We start from the raw sequence: 15,150 nt of genomic DNA, 5'->3' as shown, positions 1-15,150 counted from the left end.
GACTTAGTTCTGAACAGGAACTCCCGGCTTCATTGAAAATGAATTGGAAGACGACGCTCCGCGCCGCCCGCTCCGCTGTAGTGGACACGCACTGTATCTCATAATTGGAGCACACCCAATTACGCACAGCGAGCAGGGGCGGAGCTAGACTTTCAGTGCAGTGGGGGCGGAGCTTCATCATGGGGCCCTCTGCTACCAAGTCATTTAAAAATTAAAACCGTAAAAAAACGGTAAAATATCTGATGAATGCATATGTTATAATGTGTCACTTGTTCATCCAAGTAAGCCTATATGTCAAGACACAAAGAAAAGCCACATTTGTTGACAAGTTTGTATTGACGAACAAAGAAAACAGTTTGCCAGTCAAATAAAATATTTTCAACACCACGGACAGCAACAGCTGATTGACAGCGATGGTGCTGAACAGGCCAAGTGCGCTCCATCAGTGCCACAGTATTTCTTACAATTTTGTTGTCTGCTTAACGATCCTCCAGAACAAATAAATCTAACAAAACTATACACATATCCCTTATTAAATCTTCATCCTCCTCCTTCATGGTGGAAAATTTGCCAACCACTTTGTCCTTGTCAATATGCATGTCCCGCTCCACACACAGAAAGGTGAGATTTGACAGTCTGGCCTCATCCATGCACGAACGCAAGTAGGCTATGTCTTAATGAGACGTAGACGGCTGAAACTTCGTTCGGCTCTGAATGTAGCGTTTTGTTGCCTGGCAATTGTTATTGTTGTGCTGGTTTACCATAGCCATGAGTTAAGATATCGCTCATAAAAACAACAAAAACGTAGTTAAGGCGAAATCTTGACAAGATTTCAGGACCAATTTGTTATCGTATTGCTGAAAATATAAGGAAAACGCTAAATACTAGAAGGTAATACGCAGTAGTAATACCGCCGCCAGCATGCATAATGCAGGTTGCCTCTTAAAATGTGTTTTTTCATTCCTATTTGTAATTTGTAAAACTATTTTTTTCGCTGAACGATAAGAAACTGATACGACTACATTTCCCACAATGAACAGCAGACAGGAAACAAATGAGAAGTCAGGAAGAAGATTTCTGCCAATGGCAAGCTGTCTAAACAGGCGCAAAAATGATAATCCATTCGATTGAGCGAGCTGCTAGTCCCGCTGCTACGTTATTGTGTCTTCAAGCTGAAGTGACAACAAATTAAATGTTGTCTGTCTTTCTACGTAGGACGGCACGACAATATATCATGGAGACAAAACACGGATAATATACGATTTGTAAAAAAAAAAAAAGAACATGTTTAAACGTTATGAGCGCGTCTTTGACTTCGACTAGCAATGACAACAATGACATCATGTCGCAAGCTAGCTATAGTAGCTACACTACAGTATCTATTTAATTTATAAAGCTACGTGTCCTGGCTCATTTTACTTGAAATTAGCTTGCTGCAATGTCCTGTCTTCCGCAAAATAACCTGAAAGAGCAGCTCCAGAAGCATAGTAATGCAGCTCAGAGCAGACTGTCGTTAGCTAAACCAAAGCCGGGGTAGGTATTTACATGGTGTTTTTGTAACAGCAGACCACTGCCAGCCAGTATCAGTGTCAGTGCCTCCAACACCATGGACCTCCAATATATTAATTTCGGAAACTTGCTTATGTTTAAATGCCACATTCACAACGTGATTGAAAGTTTTGGAAACTAGTATCTAATTTTTTATGTTTTTTAAATTTTATTCCAGAGCATTTTGTTTCAGAAAGAAGTCTTCATCAGGCATCACTAAAGTGGAAATACCCACAAAGGTAAACAACTCAAATGTCTTGGCTTACAGGAGTGTCAACATCCCTCAAAACACTGCAATAACTAAACCTCCTTTGGTATTTTCAACCAAGCCTAACCCACCAGTTGTCAAAATCAACAACCACTTTCTAAGCTCTGAATACAAGTCGGATTCCAGCACTCCTGTGTTCAGCTCACATCCTCTAAGCAAGTCTGTTACAACATTGCCTGCGTCTGATGGACCTGCCTTGACAAAGTCGGACAGTTCATTCACTGTTAGCAATGGCAGCAAAGCCGCAGGACTTGACGGGTCATTTGGGTTTCCTGTGAATGCTTGGGATGATTTGGATGACTTCGAAACCCCTGTAAAGGGCAAAAAGGCTCTACCAAGCCCAGCCAGAACCCTCTCAAGTGGAAAGGCACCACATAGAACGAACAGAACAGATGAAGACATCCCAGGACTTGTACTGGACTTGGAAGCAAACAGCCATGCTGGGAAAAAGGATCCTCCTGCTGGGAAAGAGCTCGATACAGAGGGCTCAGAACAGCCCATTGCAGGCATCCCTGATGTTTGCCCTAGAGACACACAAACCCAGGATGAAGAGAAGTGGGCACCGGAGAAGGATTCCCCTATTCAGACGGCTAAGAGACGGCCCTCTGCTCCATCCAAGTCGGTTCTGAGTGACAGTGAAGAGGAAATCACTGCTGAGACCAGTACAGCCAGAGGAATTCGGACAGGTGAGACAATTAGTATAAAAAATTTAAAAAAATGTTTTATTGGCCGATCAGCATGAGAATGCATCTATAAAGAGACTCTCTCTACTCTCCTTGTCTTATTTTAGGTCATAAGAAAACATGGGTTGACCCAGATATAATAGATGTTGACTATAAGGAACCAGAAGATGACTTGGATTACATCCCTCCATCCCCCCAGCCTGAAGAGCACAGTCCTTCCATTTTTTCTAGGAGAAGGTGCGTTCATAGGAGATCTCATTTGAATCTGGTAGCTGCTTAGTATATGGTGTTTTTACTGATGTGTTTGTGTTGCTTGATTTGTAGTGTCTCCAGATTGCAACCTGCTGGCTCAGCCAGTACAGACATAAGCCCCGTCTTAACAGTGAGGTCTGTGTCAAGCCTGCACAGTGTCTCAGATGCCCATCCTAAAGAAAGAAGTGGTGAGTTGAGTTTATTCTCTTCAAACCTTCCCCACCGCTATGAATGTCTAGTTTTAAACGCATTTTGTTTTCATTTGTGATATTTTCTTTTGGTTCCATAGTCACTAATTCCAAAACAGATGACCAGCTCTTCAGCATCATGGAATCCATCTGTTCTCTGGTGGATTCCATCCCTGAGCATGCCATAATAGGCCTGTCCTGTGGAACAGAGCTGCTACTCCTCAGGGCTCACAGGTATTCTGTTTATGTGTTTACACTGAGACTGTACTCGGTAAATGTACCTTTTCATGTCAACATAAGCATCTTTTTACCCACAGGAAAAGGATTCTTGCCAAGGGAAGTGACACGTCTGTAATCAAGACCCAGCCAGACAGCACCGTGATCTTGGAACCCAGCGATAAAGAGAAGCCTTCCTTTTCACTTCCCACTCCCAGCGCTACGTCCTCCTGCACCTGTCTGCCCACAGACAGAGGGAACCCCTCCAAGAAACCATTTAGCAGGACGTCTGTCATATCAGTAGACTACAACAGCACCATGTTCGAGGACTCTGACTGCCTCATCAATGAAGTCCAGACTCCCAGAACGTCATGGAAGCCCAGCACCATAGCCGATTCATACATCAGAGGAGAAAAGGGGACACCGCTAATTAGACACCTCAGTAACACGGACTCCCCATCAGCCTGTGTCCTCTCGACACCGTGTGACCTGCCTACAGACGTAACTATTGATGACCTGGATGTCCCTGAGCTCTTCTTCTCTCCTAAGAGACCAGCAGCTGTCCAGAGCAGATGGGAGAGCAGTGCTTCAGCAGTGGCTGCCTCGGCTCCAGTAGAGACAGAGCTCGATGACTTCTTCAATGATAACTTTGACATAGATGACCTGAACGAGTCGGACATCCCTGACTACTTTGATGAAGCGGCAAGCTCTTCAACATCTCGGTTTAACTCCCGCACCGTGACGTCAGCAGTCAAGGAGGGAGGACCCACTAAGTTGAGCTGGGAGAAGAGACCAGTCACTCCAGCTCCTACCTTTAAGCCTGCCCCAAAGATCTCCTCTCCAGGTAGGAAGTGCTAGATTTGAGTTGAGATCTGTGTGTCTACAAATATTTGTATATCTTCTTGTCTTGTACTCCTTCCTGCTTGTGTTTTTTTTGTTTTTAAAGAGTCTACATATAGAAATCCTGCCCATGATCGCTTCCGAGGGTTCAATTTCCCCCACGCTTCAGAGATGATGAAGATCTTCCACAAGCGATTTGGTCTTCATCAGTTCCGCTTTAATCAGCTTGAGGCTATCAATGCTGCTCTGCTGGGAGAGGACACGTTCATTCTGATGCCCACTGGTGGGTCGTTGATGAAGGTTGCATACCACACATCATACATGAGTAGTTCACCTACCTTACAAGAAACTGATGTTGGTTTTCTGATGGTGTGTTTGTGTGTTTCAGGTGGGGGTAAGAGCTTGTGCTACCAGCTGCCTGCTTGTGTGTCCCCAGGGGTCACTATAGTGATCTCCCCATTGAAGTCACTCATTGTAGACCAGGTTCAAAAGCTCACCACTCTGGATGTAAGTCATTTGACCTGTTATTTAGAAATGTTGACATATATTACAAAATAACCCTGAGGATTATGGAAATGTATTAATTGTATTCGAATATAAACACAATACCAAAGAATACAAGAGAAACAGTTGAGTAGCTAAAACCAGTATACCCAGTGAGGTTATTACCTTAAGAAAGGCCTTCGGGTTTTAGGTTTATTAGTGGAACTTAATGGAATTTAGAGATATTCATGGCATAAAGAGCAGTGTTGTGTCATGTATTGATACTGCTCTGTCTAAATAGGGCAGTGCAGTAGCTGTTAGGCTGGATGTTTCTTCTGATCTTGAGATGGCTATGAATTCAAATATCCTTACATAAAAGATCCCGGCCACAAGTTTGTCTGGTGAAAAGACTGATAGAGAAGCTGCCAACATCTACATGCAGCTGTCCAAGAAAGACCCCATAATCAAACTGCTGTACGCCACTCCTGAGAAGGTAGGAGCCTTGAACATTGCTACATAATCACAATTTGAAATCACAGTTTGAAATGCTGTGTGTGGTTCTCATGGTTTGCCGAGCCTTGTGGGAAATCCCCCAGCCGTGTCTGAGAGCGCATCTTCCTCCCCAGGTGTGTGCCAGTTACAGGATGATCAGCGCCCTGGAGAACCTGTATGAGCGAGGCCTCCTGGCTCGCTTTGTCATCGACGAGGCTCACTGCGTCAGTCAGGTAAGTGACCCGCGGCCCGCCGTCCCTATGTGTGTGTTTGGCGGCGGAGGCTGAGCCCTGTCGTGTCGTCATGTGTCTCAGTGGGGTCACGACTTCAGGCCTGACTACAAGCGGATGCACGAGCTGAGGCAGAAGTTCCCCAAGGTGCCCATCATGGCCCTGACTGCCACTGCCACCCCCCGCGTCCAGAAGGACATCCTCAACCAGCTGCAGATGAGCCGGCCCCAGTTGTACGTGCTTCACAGAGCCCGGTCCTGGCCTAGCCACCAATCCCAACTGTCTGTGTTACAGGCAGCTGTTGGAAACCCTTGTGTGTGTTTCCAGGTTCACTATGAGCTTCAACCGGACCAACCTCAAGTACGTTGTGCTGCCCAAAAAACCCAAGAAGGTTGACGAAGACTGCATCGGCTGGATCAAGAAGCATTATCCACGTAAGAGTCCCCTCCCTGAAGTGCCCAGTGGTGGTCTAGTTGTGTTCTGATTAGTACCACCAAAACTGCTCTTCTCTCTGTTTGGCCCGTGCAGGAGACTCGGGCATAGTGTACTGCCTGTCCAGGAATGACTGTGACACCATGGCAGTAAGTCTCCAGAGGGCAGGGATCCAGGCGCTGGCCTATCACGCAGGTCTCAACGATAACGACAGAGAGTACGTCCAGAACAAATGGATCAACCAGGACGGATGCCAGGTGAGGGGCCCGCTCTCGAGCCAACAGACCTACTCGCCACCAGATCTACTCTCTCTGGATCTCCAGGATTTGACGACGTGTTCCCTGGTCTTGCAGGTGATATGTGCCACCATAGCCTTCGGGATGGGCATCGACAAACCGGACGTACGCTACGTGATCCATGCCAGTCTGCCTAAGTCTGTGGAGGGCTACTACCAGGAGTCCGGCAGGGCAGGCAGGGACGGGGAGATCTCCCACTGCGTCCTCTTCTACTCCTACACTGACGTCATCCGCATCAAGAGAATCATCAGCAGTACGTAGATCTGAAACCAGTCGTGCCAGGGTCCCGTATTGGTTTGGCCTTCAAGGCTTCTGATCACGGTCACCTGTGTCCTATGATATTCCATGTGTTTTTATTGTGTCCTCTACAAAACTGCTCATTGGACTTTTATTCAGTTGTCATTAATGTAACTCCTTTCTCTCGTTTTGACCGCAGTGGATAAAGATGGCAACCGAGACACGAAAGCCACGCACTTCAACAACCTCCACAGCATGGTGCATTTCTGTGAAAATGTGATGGACTGTAGGAGGATTCAGCTGCTGGCTTACTTTGGAGAGCACAAATTCAACCCCAGCTTCTGCAAAGACCACCCAGACGTCATCTGCGACAACTGTGCGAAGCCTCATGTGAGAGCCAGCCCACAGAGACACTCTTCACCGCCTTAAAGCTTAGAGTCTACACATCACTTCAATAACGTGCATTATGATGAAAACATACAAAATGAGGTGATTGATTCCCCCGTCTGTGTTTCCAGCAATACAAACAGAGGAACATGACTGAGGACGTGAAGAAGATCGTCAGGTTTGTCCAGGAGCACTGTGAGAAAGTGGGGTGCAGATACGGCAGGTCCTCCAACCAAAACCGACTGACCCTGAACATGCTGGTGGACATTTTCCATGGTACAGACCGTCATGAAATCCCTTGCAGATAGAACAATAGTCTCACGTTTCAAAATGTCGAGGACCGTACGATCTTTGTTTGTGTTTTTGCATTGGGCTCTGCCAGGTAAGAATACTGCCAAGGTGCAGACAGGGATGTTTGGAATGGGAGCAGCCTTGTCCAGACACAACGCAGACCGTCTGTTTAAGAAGCTGGTGCTGGACAACATCCTATTGGAAGACCTTTTTATCGGCAGCAACGGCCAGGCCATAGCTTACATTTCTGCTGGACCGAAGGCCATGAATGTGCTAAATGGACAGATGCAGGTCAGCTCAACGAATAGATACTAATCACACACACTGGCTTTATGGAACTAAATAGGTGTATAAAAAAAACAGCCATAGATTCAGTTCCTGTTTACTAGATATGAAACTGCCTCAGTGCACTAAAGGTTTTTTCTCTAGATTTCTTCACTCGCATTACATTTCACATTTCATTTATCAGCATCTTTCATCCAAAGCTACATAGAATGTATGCATCTTGCAAGCACAGCAGATAATCAAAGAGCACAGTTATCACAGTATTTCAGCAGTTAGTGCCAAGGAACAATCTGTATTATACCTGATGCAGTGGATCAATACCATCGTCTCAACCAGGCATACCAGTGTACTACCTACTACCTCATGTCTCCTCCCAGGTGGAGTTCTTTGAGACGGAGTCGGCCTCCAGCATCAGGAAACACAAAGCCTCCGTGGCCAAGAGCGTCTCTCAGAGAGAGGAGATGGTCCAGAAGTGTCTCCAGGAGCTCACAGAGCTGTGCAAGAAGCTGGGCAAGGTGTTCGGCATTCATTACTACAACATCTTCTCCTTCGCCACTCTGAAGAAGATAGCCGGTGAGTTCTGAATCCTCTACACACACACACACACATTTCAAAGGATTGCTGTAGTTGAACCGATCCAGCTCCTCAGTTTTGGTTCTCCGAAGGTACTCCCGTACTAAGTTAGTGACCGGGTGTTTTCTTCTGTTTCCTGCCGACAGAGACGCTGTCGGCAGACGCGGACGTGCTCCTGCAGATAGACGGCGTGACGGAGGACAAGCTGGAGAAGTACGGGGCAGAGGTCATCGAGCTGCTGCAGAGATACTCACAGTGGAAGCTGCCCGGTCAGTCACCCTCCCTCCCACACATACACACCGTGTGTGACCCCACTTCTGGAAGTTTCTGGAGGCCAAAGTGTTGATTAATGCTTGTGTTTGTACCCCAGCAGCAGAGGACGAGCGGGGCGCCAACCCAGGGAACACTGACAGATGGATAGACATGACACGAGACAACGAGGGCGATGACGACGACGACAGCGGCCAGTCGAGCTACTTTAGCAACACAACAGGCAGAGGACAGAAGAGAAAGAAAGCGCCCGCCTTTAATACATCCAAAAAAAGGAAGGCCTACAGCAACCAAAACTACAATTCCAAAAGGTGTGTGTAGTACTGTGACTGGAAAAATATTTTGTAATTCCATCTGCTAGGTTGTTTTAGTTTTGTTTCACTGACTTCTGTGATTCTGCTGTCTGTTGTGCAGTGGCTACAGTCGCAACAAATCCTGGACGTCCAGTTCCAGGGGTCGTGGCCAGTCTGCAGGCAGAGGCTCCACCAGGCCGGCTGCATCTTCACCACCATCAGGACCAGTAGGGAGGAGGCCAGGCTTCATGGCCATCCCTGTACCTCAAACCAACGCTAGACCTTTTCTCAAACCAGCCTTCTCACACTTGAACTAGACAAGCTATCATGTATTGGCAAGGACAAGGATACTCTGACAGTTTAGACTTGTTGTGTTTTGTACAAATGTGTTTTATTTTTGTGCAGTTTTTGTCTTTAAATGTATGGATGGATTTGTTGTATTTAATTGTACAGTTATGCAATGTTCTTTAAATTTTTTTATTAAAGGTTACTTGAATATAATTTCTGGGATTGATACCTTAATCTTGATTCATCTTCATAGATCTGGAGAACTGCACCACATTATGTAATGTCTGGTTACTTCCTCTAGATGTCAATCTTTGTGTGAGATATTTACCAGTCAAAGATGTGCACTGCTGAGTTGAACATGTCTTCAACTTCAATTAAACATATGCGGAAGAGCTACACACCACAAGAAGCCACATCACATTTTTATTCAATGTTTATTTCAAGTTTGAATAGTTTATTGGCACCAGTTACAAGGGACTATCAGAGAGAAACAATATTTCATACTGATTTGTACAGAAGGTTTCCTACAGTACAAACTTGGGTTTTGGAATGGATCGGACTGAACAAAAACTGGATTTGGCACATGGATTTCTATATATTTGTATATTTATATATTATGTAAATAAACAGCAACCTCCAATAGAAAGATGCAGGATACAGGAGTACACAAAACGCCTACAGACACTGATATGCATATACACATATTTACATGTATATGCACAGTTGTGTGAGAATCTGTTGGGAAGCTGGCAAGAGTGGGGCAAAAGCCTATAAGGTGACTATCATTAGGACTTAACCCCTCAGCTGGGTAGCTGTGTTCTCTGTCAATATGTTGCATTGGTATTGTATGACTGAAAAGCATCAATAGATGCTTAGTTAAATGTTTTGTAACTTTGCGTTATGATCACATTTGTAAATTTACTCCAAATACTTGCTTTTATAAGTGCACCAGCATTTAACAACGTTCCCCTTTGAATGTACATTTCATGGATTTCCAAGGTAGTTCAATTTAAAATGAACCTATAAAGTTAATCTAAGGGTCCATGTCCAAAATCAGTGCTATTGTCTAACTCACGACCAGCTAGTCAGAAACATAGGCCTACTACTAATAAGCACACTGTCAGTTCGCATGAGAGATCAGTTAAAGAAATGTAAACATGACACCAGACCAAGATGTTAACAATGATTCAAGGTTTTTCTGCTGCAATATTCCTTTACAGAAAAATTAAGACAGATACAGCAAACATCTTCACCTGGACATAAGACATTGTTGTAAGTCCCCACCCAATAATCTATAACCTACAAGTTCAGACTCATCCACCCAACATTACTGAACAAACTCTATATGGGACAAAACAGTGGTTTCCCTTTAAAAGTAGTGAAATTAAAGGGTTTAGCCCATACCTTGTATAGATCCTCTGCATTTCTCTCTCCATTCTCTTATTTGCCCCTTTGGTGATGTACTGTACAAGAGGCACAGGGAACAACCCCTTGGTCACGCTGAAGTACTGTTTAGTTGTTAACTTTTACAGGTACAATCTCACCAAGAGCACTAACAATAAATAAATACCAATACACAATGCTATAATTACTGAGAAAAAGTTAGCTGTCTTCATTTCACATTTGTCAGGCAACCAAATTGGATAACTCTGGTGTTTTGTGGACCGTGAAAATGAAATTATTTCTTCAAAGCAGTCTGACAACGCAAAAAACTATGTCCAACGTAAAACTTCCATATTAACTTATATTCATGCCCACATGCTCCTACAATTTTACTGATTATTGCTCATTGAATAATGCTGCCTTGTTTGTTGCATGCATGGAAAGACCATTGATGCTACATAATGCTGAAAAAAATGGTAAGGTAAGTAAAAAGACCAAGGAAAAAAGATTATCTTTCCAATTAGCTAATCTTTAGTTTCTGCTTCCAATCTTAACTGGTTGATTTTATAGCATAAACATGTGATAATTACATAAAATGAACAAACTCTTAAAGTTTGTTTTTATATTTTACAGTGTCTATCTTAAAATGTTTCTTTAAGTTGTTATCCCTGTTAGTTTATCAGCTGTCTTTGTGTGTCAGTAAAATATAAATAAGGTTGTGGCTCTCTTCAGCTGTACTGTAAATCTGTATCCATGAATGAGTATGACACTTAAAGTTGTGATCTGTATTCATGGAGCTTGGAGTCGACTAATGTGGTAGCAGGCTGGTCTCCCCAGAGCAGACAGCACCACTGGGAGCTCAGTGGAGCAGCTGTGTAGGAGTTACGGTGTTAAATAACAAGCCAAAACAGGCAATGCTGCATAGCCAATAAGGTCACGAGCCACCAGGAGCTCACGTACAGTATGTGCCGTCTTGACTTCTCTCTCTCTGGTCACTATCAAAGTTTCTCAAAAATCCCTTCTTCTGACATCCTCTGTAACCCTACCTCTTTTACACTCTGCCCGTATACTTTTTTTCTTATTTGTCCAAAAATAAGATCTTCCTCTTTCATTATCTGTCAACTCTTCTTATTACCAACTAAAACTTTTGTTATTTCCCAACATACAGTCACAAACAAGCTCAGCTATACCTGTACCAGGCACAGGATACATGAAACAGGTTTTACCCAGAATCCAGCAGCTATTACAGCAGAATTATTGCTCCTTCAATCGAGGCAAAATAATCTGCACCATCACAGTCTCAAACTACATTTACATTTAGTCATTTAGCAGACGCTCTTATCCAGAGCGACTTACAGTAAGTACAGGGACATTCCCCCCGAGGCAAGTAGGGTGAAGAGCCTTGCCCAAGGACACAGCGTCATTTTGCACGGCCGGGAATCAAACTGGCAACCTTCTGATTAATAGCCCGATTCCCTCACCGCTCAGCCATCTGACCCCCAAACTACAGAATAAGACTTATGTATTGTAATGTGAAAAGGTATTAACACATTTTAGACACCCAGATTTTTGTGGTAGTTGATACTAGGGTCAGGTCTACAGTTTAGACAATATACTGTTTGCCAACCATCTGCTGTGCCTTGCTTTTCCAAATTGGGCCATTAAAGGTGTTTCTTGATGATGAAAAATATTTGCATACTGTGAAGAAACTGTAGCTGCTGGTGGAGAGGGAGAGGTGGGATCAGTGGAGTGTGGATCAGGATAAAAGCCCTGTTTTCAAGACCCTCTTTCAATATTTCCACAAAGGCTTGACCTAACTTGAAACAGCTCTAAAAAAGGTATAATTTAATCTTCAATAACAAAATAACATTTCAGTTCTGTTAAAATATACATGGAAAACTGTCAATATATTAGGAAACAAACTACTTTGTACAAAAAGTACATTATTGTTATTTTTCTAACAATCAATTATAGTATGGTATTCACAAACTTAAGAGCAAGGCTCATATGGAACTGAAAGAAATCGATTTTTTTAATATAAAGAAATCTTTCTAATTCATAACAATAACCAAGAAAAGTGAATAAAATAAAATAAAGAAATATGATTAAACACATGTGCACATTTAAAAGTACTGAAGTATTAAAACAATAGTAGTATTGCACATCTACAGTATTTAGACTGATTCTATTGGTGCCGAGGGGTTGCAAGAATTTGAGCATGAACACTTCTCTAACAGTTGCTGACACTATTGGGTCGCACAACATTGTTACTGCTTTATTTAACTGTATCCCTTATAAAACTTTAAAAAACGGATCTGAACTTCACAGCTTCTACTTTGTACATCATTTATACTAAAGTATCATTGACTTTCTTAAAAACAATTCACATAATTAAAAACTTTCTTCAGTCATTAACATTTTCTTTTTCCATAAAAGGCATTTGGCATTGTCACCCTGACCACACTCATAACAATAACTTGCACTTTCATAGATGTCACCTAGATTGTTTTCATTTCTTCAGGTTTTCTGGCCTACTTTTGTTGAACTAAAGCATTGAGTTGAATTGTGGTTGTGATGGATGCTTTTTCATCTGCATACACATTACAAAGTGAATTTTTCTCTCACTTTGTTGTGAAGGATTTCTATGGTTTTGCAACTTCCCTGATTCTCTGAACTTTCCATCACATTCTTTCCTTACGCAAACTTCTGTTAAATACAATAAATATTGAATGAAGGCAAGTTTCATTTGATGCAACTTAATGTCTTGTTCCTAAAAGGAACTGTTTAAAATACTTCAGTCTTTGATTTCAGTTTTGTATTTTTTCGTTTATATTTTCTGAAAAAATAAAATACCTGAAATGACCTGAAATTAAAAAAATGCAAAAATGTCATCTGGCTTTGTAAAAAACAAACAAAACGTAATAGGAAAAAAGAAGGGGGAACTCAAAAAATGAAGAAAAAGAGAGAGAGAGCTCCTAGCCCAGTGTTACCAGGAGTGGTCCGAGGGATATGTCTGCAGCATATCATGAGAGAAGCTGGGTTCATGGCTGGGAAGAGCTTGCTCTCCTCTCTGGAGTCCTAATGGTCTTCTCAAACCCCCGAACGGGCTACGCGTGCTACGGCCTCACTCTCACTTGTTAATGAGCAACTCGCCCACCCAGCGGAGCTTGCAGGCAAACCACCGCCTGAGGGGACAAAAGTATTCGTAATGGAACTGCTCAAATTCGGGGGTTTGGCGGATATCACGTAAAAATGCAACGTCAAGGTCGGACTCGGTGAGGACGATGAGGAGGAGGAGCAAGACAAAGAGGAGTCCAATGGTCACAAGGAGCAAACGGAGGACACTTAAAACAAACTTATTCACCTGTTCCACCTCGCTGAGTGCCGAAGACCCCCCTTGGCCTTCTAGTGCTGCTTTACTGTCAGCTCCCAACTCGCCTGCTTCCCCCACTGATGGGGTGCCTGCTTCCGACTCCTTTTCCTCCTCAATACTGCACGGGGCGCCGTTGATCTGACGCGAGACCGCCAGGTCCATACTGTGGTCGGACACCGGGGTAGGCAGGACGCTGTCGGAGGGGCTGTAGGCCTCGTCGGAGATAACCGCCGTCCCATCGCTGGCATCGGTCGCCTGGCTCCGCGATCGTGGCATGAAGGAGTCTCCGTGGGACATGGAGCGCACTGGCGTGGAGTGGGCGCTGTCACGCAATGACTCCAGACCTGGCCAGGGATGGGAGGAAAGAAGGAGGGGAGATGTGTGAAGATGTGTGAGAGATGAATCAGAAATGAAGGAAGGAAGGCAGAGGAAGGACAGGGAAAAGAGAGGGGAGGTGGAGCATTTTGGGGGAGAGATGGTTGGGAGGGGGAAGGAAGATGGTGGAAGCATGGACACAACAGAGTTGAATTACATCAGCACAAAAAGCCTATCAATCTCAAATTGAACAGAGCCCAGACTGCCTGTCTGTGGAAGAGTATTTGTCTATGGGTGGTGTTGATTCAGACACACTATAGAAGCGCTCAATTGGTGTGGAGAGTCTGCTGCTACAGTGTACCACAGGAGCTGTGTTACTGAGAGCAGACACTCAGGCACCAGCCTCAGTCCAGTAAATAAACATGGACTGCCCTGACACAGAGGGTACCGGCACCAAATATACATTACAAAATGGCTTCCACTTCATGAGGAACAGTTAGTCTTTTAATATAATATGTTTCAGATCTTTTCAACATTGCATCAATGCAGTGGGTATCAACATCCCGTTTAAACCAGTTTCCCATTAGCAATCAGATAACCCCATAATCAAACCCCAGTAGGTCATGAAGTATGCTTATTTTATTTTAGTATATTGGCTCAGAATAGTGCTGTAAGGTGCAGAAGCCTTGATAACTTGGCAATACAGGTAGCACGAAGTATTGCTCAATTCAAGCACAGAGTTATAATTAACAAAAAGAGCCCCATGAATCCCAAGAATCCTAATTCATGCTTCATAAAATAGATCTGAAATGAGACCTGCACCAAAATGAATCAGTGCTGACTGACGTAAATTAATTTTGTCAGCGAAATGCTTGAGTGCAGTACCTCTTCAAAAGCTTCTTAATATCTGTAAAATATCCTTGTTTTCATCTAAATCTATGTCTGTGCAGAGGATAGTCAATGCTGACTGTCACATTCCTCAGAAAGCCACAGCAGAAATATCATCCCTTCTTTCTGAAGGAGAAGGATTAACATTTGATCTTTTGATGAGTAGGCACATTTGAACTGCCATATGTGTGCTTTTCACACAGAATGAAAAAATCTTCATCCGAGAATCCAAAGGAGGAGATTAGGTGATGCGTACTAAACCCAGCTGACTGCTAGGGTTTTCTCAAATCAAAAACAGGAAGGATAAAAGTGTGCGGTGATGGTAGGGTAAGGTAGTGTGGGATAAAGCTGACAGCTGTCTTTACATGTAGGCAATCTCCTTCACTAACATCCCAGGGTATGGCTGGTTGGAGGGCCGATTGCTACAGGCAATATCCATACCTCCGAATGAGAGGTAGCCATAAGCCAAAATTCTCTTTCTCAACAAACCAAAAATCCAACACAGTCTCATCACCAAATCATGGTACTTCACTCTCACCAGACAAACTCTAAATCAAAACCAGGATATTAACTATGTGAACCAACATTCCAATAAAAGACTTAACGTATACATCTAAATCTAAATATCAATTCATTCAC

The 15,150-nt window shown here is 43.6% G+C and overlaps 2 protein-coding genes across 6 annotated transcripts in view; one reads left to right on the top strand and one right to left on the bottom strand.

Moving 5' to 3' along the window:
• The first annotated feature begins 1,117 nt into the window (after positions 1 to 1,117).
• Positions 1,118 to 8,763, top strand: blm (BLM RecQ like helicase). Of its 3 annotated transcripts, XM_062461620.1 has the most exons (22): positions 1,118 to 1,533; positions 1,727 to 1,787; positions 1,878 to 2,502; positions 2,607 to 2,736; positions 2,824 to 2,939; positions 3,041 to 3,173; positions 3,257 to 3,999; positions 4,102 to 4,278; positions 4,384 to 4,502; positions 4,858 to 4,971; positions 5,105 to 5,203; positions 5,285 to 5,433; positions 5,528 to 5,634; positions 5,729 to 5,889; positions 5,986 to 6,181; positions 6,365 to 6,555; positions 6,684 to 6,828; positions 6,935 to 7,134; positions 7,506 to 7,701; positions 7,848 to 7,970; positions 8,072 to 8,282; positions 8,386 to 8,763. In XM_062461620.1, exons 1-22 carry the CDS (start codon positions 1,439 to 1,441, stop codon positions 8,579 to 8,581), a joined length of 4,287 nt encoding a protein of 1,428 aa, XP_062317604.1. In that variant the 5' UTR covers positions 1,118 to 1,438; the 3' UTR covers positions 8,582 to 8,763. The 3 variants fall into 3 exon arrangements, with proteins under 3 accessions (XP_062317604.1, XP_062317603.1, XP_062317601.1); XM_062461619.1 differs by having other exon boundaries at positions 1,727 to 2,502; positions 8,075 to 8,282; XM_062461617.1 differs by having other exon boundaries at positions 1,727 to 2,502.
• A 204-nt stretch (positions 8,764 to 8,967) lies between these two features.
• Positions 8,968 to 15,150, bottom strand: part of LOC134021117 (FERM domain-containing protein 5) — a 60,193-nt gene continuing 54,010 nt past the window's right edge. For all 3 annotated transcript variants that reach the window (XM_062461614.1, XM_062461615.1, XM_062461616.1), the window contains exon 14: positions 8,968 to 13,652. In XM_062461614.1, coding sequence (XP_062317598.1) covers positions 13,066 to 13,652 — 587 coding nt within the window. In that variant the 3' untranslated portion in view covers positions 8,968 to 13,065. The remainder of the gene's footprint in view (positions 13,653 to 15,150) is intronic.

The sequence above is a fragment of the Osmerus eperlanus genome, chromosome 5 (assembly GCF_963692335.1).
Source record: "Osmerus eperlanus chromosome 5, fOsmEpe2.1, whole genome shotgun sequence".
In the NCBI taxonomy this organism is placed as follows: Eukaryota; Metazoa; Chordata; class Actinopteri; order Osmeriformes; family Osmeridae; genus Osmerus; species Osmerus eperlanus.
The sequence above is the reverse complement of the archived record's forward strand: the minus strand, read 5'-3'. Positions and strand labels throughout refer to the sequence as shown.